A 7,762-nucleotide genomic window follows, 5' to 3' on the forward strand; every position below is an offset into this window, starting at 1 on the left:
CTTTCTGTATGTGGGTATACAGTTTTCTCAGTGTCACTTGTGGAAGAGACCCATGTTAGGCTTTTTTTAATACCCTGAAATGATGAGTTTATGAGATTTTTGTATTTGACTTAGGATGTTTTTCACACTGACATTTAGCCTTAATATTTTCTCAGTTATTGATAGAACTTCAAGTTTTATAGGTGTGATTCAGAACATATCAACAAACAGTGATACACTTTTAAATTTTAAGTGATCATTCAGCCCTTTGTGTTGTTCGTGGGATTTTCACATTTGGATTTTTTTTTTTAATTTATTTTTTTTCAGTGTTCCAAAATTCATTGTTTATGCACCACACCCCGTGTTCCATGCAATACATGACCTCCATAATACCCACCACCCTCTTCCCCTCCAAAACCCTCAGTTTGTTTCTCAGAGTCCACAGTCTCTCATGGTTTGTCTCCCCCACCGATTTCCCCAACTCACTTCTCCTCTCCATCTCCTAGTGTCCTCCGTGTCATACTTACATGGTATGTTTAATTAAAATTTTATATGAGGCCATCTCCAAATCATTCTGTATCATTTTTTCAAATGCTTAGTCTTTAATATATTAAAATGTGTTTTGCTTTGAACTAAATATTTAAAAGTACTCTAGCCCAAAATAAATGATACATAAACAAATGTTGCATAATTTCTCCTGTCCTTTTTTGCTCATAGGGAAGCAGCACGAGAGTGTCGTAGAAAGAAGAAAGAATATGTGAAATGTTTAGAAAACAGAGTGGCAGTGCTTGAAAACCAAAATAAGACACTCATTGAGGAGCTAAAAGCACTTAAGGACCTTTACTGCCACAAATCAGATTAATTTGGGATTTAAATTTCACCTGTTAACGGTGGAAAAGGACTGGCTTGGCCACAACCAGAAAGACGAAATAAACATTTTATTTTCTAAACATTTCTTTTTTTCTATTCGCAAAACTGCCTGAAAGCAACTACAGAATTTCATTCATTTGTGCTTTTGCATTAAACTGTGAATGTTCCAACACCTGCCTCCACTTCTCCCCTCAAGAAATTTTCAGCACCAGGAATCATGAAGAGACTTCTGTTTTTCATCCCCCTCCCTCTTCAAGGAGTAATAATTTGTTTACTTGTAAATTGATGGGGGAAATGAGGAAAAGAAAATCTTTTTTAAAATGATTTCAAGGTTTGTGCTGAGCTCCTTGATTGCCTTAGGGACAGAATTACCCCAGCCTCTTGAGCTGAAGTAATGTGTGGGCCTCATGCATAAAGTAAGTAAGGTGCAATGAAGAAGTGTTGATTGCCAAATTGACATGTTTTCACATTTTCATTGTGAATTATGTAAAATTGTTAAGAGATATACCCTCTAAAAAAGAATTTTAGTATGGTGTTGAAGAAATTAAGAATGAATTCGGAGTGCTTTCTATGTACATTCTCTTCTTCAATACTGAAAACTTGTCCTTGATTCTTAAAAACGTTCTGTATTAACTACAGCTCTTCCGTAGGGCAGTTGTTGCTTCTTAACTCAGTTCTGTATGTGTTCAGCATTTTTGAATACATTAAAAGAAGTAACCAACTGAATGAAAAAGCATGGTATTTGAATTTTAAATTGAAGTAAAAGTACAAAGCTTGTTTTAGTTAGTACCAAATTCTAATTAGTAAAAAGATGCTCATTAGTAAACCAGCCCCTTGAGTTATATGACCAGGTTTTTAAATAAATGTTTTTGTCATCGCCTTCAAAAAATATTTATGTCACTCATTTACTTAAAGATACTTCTAATTAAACTGTTCCCATTTGCACTTACAGTATACCACCAACAGGAAAGCCTTCAAGATGTTAAATAAAACAAAATGATTATATTTGTTTATAAAATGTTATGTGTTGTAGAAAAATACTGATTTGAAATCTTTTCCATATTAACATACTTTAACAGAGTATCTCTAGTGAATTTTTTAATAAAAAGTTGTATAGTTATAAAAAGTACAGGATTAGATGTACACAAGGAAAGTTATTTTCTTCAGAGATATTTGAATGACTGCTGTACTACAATATTTGGATTGTCATTGTTGCAAAACATATTTTTGGTTTGTTTTCTCCTAAAAAGGACAGTTTTGCTTTAGCTTTCCGATATACTATATAGCCTTTGTCGTTCTACAAAGGAGCTACCTGTTTGAACCCCTGACTATAACAGTCTGTATTTATATGTATCATACATTGTTTCCAGTACTACTTCTAATTATTAATTACTCACTCACTAAGCTTGATAAATCTAAAAGTTACCCTTTAAGAGAAAAATAGGACTAAGGTGGATTTTAAAAATTGGAGACTGACATAATGTTAGATATAATTTCTCATTTAAGAAGGTTATTCCTTTTAAAAGAAGATTATAGAAAGTTGATGTTTTATATTTAGTCTTGAGGGCTTTTTTTTAAACATTAAGTTTATTAATATGTTAACAAAATATGCATTTGGGTGTTATCAGGTCCATTTTGAAAAATAAGGCTTTTAATTAATACTTGTATATGGTATATTTTTGTTTGTAACAAACCATTGTCTTTTTTCAAGGATGAACAGAGTTTATGAAGGAGCATCATTCTAAGAATTGAGTGATGTAGTCTTATATTTGGACAATTCACCAGATTCTCAAGAAGGCTTTCAAACGACTGTAAAGTTTGATGTTTATCCTGCTGAGCTAATGGGGAAAGTTGTAGCATAAAAATTATTTGTATATCAGCATAGATCTGTCATTTTCCAAAACTTCAACAGAAACTAAGCAAAATCACAAATCTGTTCACAAACTAGAATTCTTAATGAGTCGAAATGTTTTGAATGTCATAAACTTTATAAATGAAAATTGCCTAGGCTTTAGCAAGTTGTTATTCTCTAAACCGTTTTCCAAAAGTTGAGGCATTCTGTTTAATTAGAAATTTGGTGGTCCTCTTAGTCCCTGATAAATCAAGGCAGTCACACCCGTATGAGCTGGTTGAATTTATAAGTTTTTATAAATACCAGGTCCGTTGTACCTTGAGGATGATTGCACTGGTTTGAAGTCAATTACTTCATGGTGAGGTAAGAAATGTATTCTGTTGCTAAATCTGTTTTAGACCCTTAAAGAGACTTGAAGATATTTCAGTTTATACAGATAAGCATCTTTTATGCAACTTTTTTTTTTAACAAGAATTGGAAAAAAGGTGTTTGTTTTTAAGCATGCAACGTTGAAAATCTTTATTAAGAAAATGACATAATAAAAAAAAAAAATCTTGTAGCCAAGAACATATATGGGCCACATTACCAGTAATGTTTTTTCATATTGGCCAAAAGGGAATGAAAACATCATAGGAATCTGTACATATGCTACTGATTTGCCTAGAAAATAGCAAGTTTGATATCGCTTACTTTGCAAATATAGGGCCATGTGGCACTTTTATCTATAGGACAGATTAACTCTAATAAAAATGAAGTGGGAGGGGTTTATTTTTGATATATTACTCTCATGAGTTTTCAAGCTTTGATAGTGTTTAACTGAAAAGTGGTTTAGAAAGGGCTAGATCCAATGTGTTCACATTATTAAAAAATTGATATCAGATATAATTTTAATTTCATTCTTTTCAAACTCAAGTACCATATTGGCAACCATCATATTGTCATAGGTGCTCTGTTCATTTAGATACTATTGGGGGGGGAATGGCATTTGTATAATATATGTGTAAATATATATAAATACATACAGTATATAATCTGAAGCTCTGAGAGCTCTTAAGTCAGGAATGCTGAGTATTATAGTATATTGAGGTCAGATGAAATTTTACATTTTTGTGTGTTCTATTGCATCCCTTTTGGTAGTTTCTTGGACTGCATTACTTCAGCACTCATGATTGATTTTTGTCTTCTAATTTTCTTCCAAGTTTTTCCTTTTTTTTTTTTTTTTTTTTTAATTGTTAGTTTTCTTTGGCTGGATACTTTTACATATGTTACTAGTCACTTGAAAACTCCCCCGCCCCCCCCCCCAAGTATTTGATTTTTATGCTTTGTCTCTGGCAGCTATAACAGTGGTAACAACATTTTGAAGATAGCTTCTAAAAGGTACCACTGATTTTTCAAAACTCATCCTGGGGGAGGAATTTTGGTGTTTTCATTTGAGCAGGGATTTTGTCAGAAAATGTGTTTTTGATGGTAGGTCAGCGGCAGCGCTAGTGTCTGAAAGCACACACCAGTGGGGCAGGCTGTGTGATCAGAGGTCATCTGGCTGAAGTTTCTCTCGGTCTCTCAGGCCTCATCCCTACTGTCATTTTGACCATATGGGGTGACATGTGGAATCATACAAAGGCTTAGGAAGAAACAACAAGTTTGTTTAAACCAGGATGCTTTTACTTGAAGTGACTTCAATCTAGATTTCTTCTTTACATTTTCAAAATGTACCTAATTTTGTCATCTGCTACAGTCAGCTACTAGCATAAATTGGTCTCTTTATTTTGAAGATCAAAAAGGCTGCTTCATTTTGCAGGATTAAATAAGACTAATATGGTAAAGTTAATTAAAGTGGGTTTTAAGAACAGTAGTTACACACCTTTTCAGTTATTTCAGGAGGCTTTATTTTGTTGCCTTTGTGGCTCTGAAAACTTTTGGTATATTGTTTCCCATTGACCTAATACAAAACTTGTATATTTATTTGGATTATATTTACATTGTATTCTTTGTAAATGTTTGGTGTAACTTGCACTTTTAAAAATGACCCAGTTGGGTATTAGCAACTTGAGAAGTTCCCTCATCAATTAATTGTCAACTGACTTATGTCTTTCTCCTCTTTTCAAATCATGTGACTTTTTAAAATGGAAACTTTTCATTAAAATATTTTAGCACCTAAAGGCTAGTCTTTTAAATAGCTATAAAGGAAAAATAAGAGGAAATTAGATTTGCCTGGCCCAGTTAGTTAAAAGATGATTTGGGATCTAATGTTACGCTTTTTCATCATGGATAAAGATAGAAGGAAAAGCAACTCGAGTGAATAGATGTTAATTTCCAACATTGATGTTGTCTATAGGATGCCAAGGTATCTATGAATTTGTCCAGAACAGTAAAATATTTTTCAAGGTAATTACTATCATGATGGAGACCACGTGTAATCATTTGACAAAGGTTTTTTCACTTTAAAATTGGCTTTCTTAACATCAAAGAAATGCTGCCTAAATTTGACTGATGTCAGGTGAGACAGGAGAAAGTGCTGTGTGCTTTAGCAAGCCTGTAGGTGAAGAGTTGGGGGATATGTTTGCTCACTCAATCGTACAAAGCACAACTAGAACTTTTGTTGGATGGTTTGCATACATCTTGAATACTTTTAATATTGATATGTTGACTTTTTTAAGTTGACTGCACAGTCACTGTATGTACTGGGAACTGGTTTCCTTGACTTTCTCGAATCGATGGGTAGGAGAGGCACTAATCCCTGAGGGGTTGAACATATCATGAAGCTGAGTCAGTATGGAAGAATTTCAAATAAATCAAACAGGGTGCTGAAGTTCCATCTGTCTCATATGCTTCTGATAAGTTCTTACTGATTAGTGAATGTAGCTTAAGCCTTTGTATGTGTCCTCAGGGGGCAGACAAACTTTGAGAGGGACCAGATAATGTTTGAATGGAGGGATTATATTTCAGGTGTTTTAGCTTGAAATTTATTTTTTAAAAAAATAAAAATAGAAAAAAAAATAGAACAAAGCCTGTGAAGCAAGATGATATTATAAACAGGCAGAGTTGTTTAGCACAGAGGGAAGATATTGACCTGTCTGCATTCTGGTACTGTGGGTGCAGGTCCTAGCTGGGCATAACATGACACGTTTTTAATTATTCTCACCAGCAAGTAAAAGAAAAATGAACAATCTGTGGGAAATGTCTTTGAAAAGGGTCAAAGAGTAGGAAATTTAGATTTACCTACTTTACACAGGCATTATACGATACTTGCCTACACAAGTATGGCATTTCCAAGCTTCTGTCTGAGGAGCATCTGAGACATGTGAGAGGAAATCTGAGGTAGTTTACAAATTGGTGGGGAAGGAAGAAAATCCCTGCAGGTAATCATCTTATGTTAGTTGGCCAAGTGAAATGATCTGTCATTGTGTTTGGGAGGTTTTATTTTCTTATGTTTTTAAAATTGAATTGGTAAATGCTTTATAGACGTATTTTTATCCAGGTGCCACTCCAATTTGTGTATGTAATAAAATTATTTATATTAAAAGTGGGAAATAATTTGTCAACCTTGTTCTGTGAGTATGGATTTATTAGGGGTGGCAAAGAAGAGTGCTAGTTAGCAGTTTTCCATGGAGAGTGTCTCTAGCTGATGTGTCCACATGTCACTTGTCATCCCCACCCACAGAAGGAATGATTTCTAACCTAGATGTATCACTTGAAACTTTTTAGAAACAAAATAATCAGGGAAGTTTCTAGAGAGAAAGATGCTTTTTGTTTTTGTTTTAATTTTTCCTTGAGGACTGGGGTAAAGAATACCTCCCCCACAAAACTATCAGCACAAAACAGGGTATTGATTTTTAACTCTGATGTTGCTATTGGAGTTGAATACTAAATAAATAACTATAATGAGGGAAATACATTTCTAATAAAATTCCCTACATTCTAGAAACATCCCTGTTTTAATTTTTTTACCTAAATCTTTTGTGCTCTGTGTAAAGAGAGAAAATGTACTGAGTTATAATGCATTTTATTAACACTATGTACATATTAGCTGCTTTGTGTTCAGAATGGTAGCAATTGCTTTGTATATTAAAGTGATCCTTGTGAATTTGTGAAATATTGTCATAAAGTGCTTTTTTCTTACTGTAATCTTTGTGGTATCAACTGTCATAATGCCCTTTTTACACACATTTATGTGCAGTCACATAAACATGCTTTTAAAAACTCTGTAAGTCTCTTTTTTGGGGATGGGATCTCTCTATTTTCTCTTGTCAGTAGTGTTGACTTATAGTTTCTTGAACTTGGGTTTATTACTTTTGTTAAATGAGCAAATTTTATGTTAGAATATTTCACAGGCTTGTTGCACAGCAACAAAACTAATGTGAGCAACAAGAACATATCTTCAGTTATTTACTTTTACTGTATTCCTCATTTTTAGCACAAGATTTTTTTGTTCAGTAAGATTGAACAGGTGCCTATTTGAAGATTGGAGATATTACCACCCTATTGAGAAAACCGGTGGGAGACAAACAAGGAGCTGTCTCCAGTGTCATAAAATACGTGTTTGCATTGGAAGAACAATAAGAATAGAAAACTTCTCAGGTCCCTTTGTAATTCTAAAGTTCTGTGATCATATAAAATGGAAGGAAATGGGAGAGGGTGTGGTTAATCTGCTCTTTGCTTAAAGCATAATAAAAGATTCTCCTATTGATTCAATTTCTGAAAATAAGCAGTTGCATTTATTCTAAAGAACTTTTTTTTTAAAAATTACCATGACGTGTTTATGAAGCTTGTTATATAAATCTTATTGTTTTTCTACAGAGCATGACCGTGTAAGTTATTCTGCAGACATTTTTAAGAGTAAAAAGGTGATACTAATTAATAGGGACAGCAGGATTGTGCTGAGTAAATCAGGACCTATGGCCATCCTCCTTGTAACCCGTGTTGTTCAGGTGCTTGGGCCTCCAATAAAACCATACGGTACCTTAGAGTACCCATCTTCTCTTTGCCCATACCTTTGTTGTTTCTTTCTTTTTTCACAAATACTTGAAGACACACTTCTGGGCAATAAGAAGTCCCTGCCCT

At 33.7% G+C, this 7,762-nt stretch overlaps 1 protein-coding gene across 5 annotated transcripts in view; it reads left to right on the forward strand.

Annotated features, from left to right (window-relative positions):
* Positions 1-4,543, forward strand: part of CREB1 (cAMP responsive element binding protein 1) — a 58,772-nt gene extending 54,229 nt beyond the window's left edge. For 4 of the 5 annotated variants that reach the window (XM_032354579.1, XM_032354578.1, XM_032354581.1 and 1 more), the window contains one exon: positions 697-4,543. In XM_032354579.1, coding sequence (XP_032210470.1) covers positions 697-841 — 145 coding nt within the window. In that variant the 3' untranslated portion in view covers positions 842-4,543. The remainder of the gene's footprint in view (positions 1-696) is intronic. The other variant, XR_004288496.1, reaches the window with a different exon arrangement.
* The last annotated feature ends 3,219 nt before the right edge of the window (positions 4,544-7,762 follow it).

Source organism: Mustela erminea, chromosome 8 (assembly GCF_009829155.1).
Source record: "Mustela erminea isolate mMusErm1 chromosome 8, mMusErm1.Pri, whole genome shotgun sequence".
Classification (NCBI taxonomy): Eukaryota; Metazoa; Chordata; class Mammalia; order Carnivora; family Mustelidae; genus Mustela; species Mustela erminea.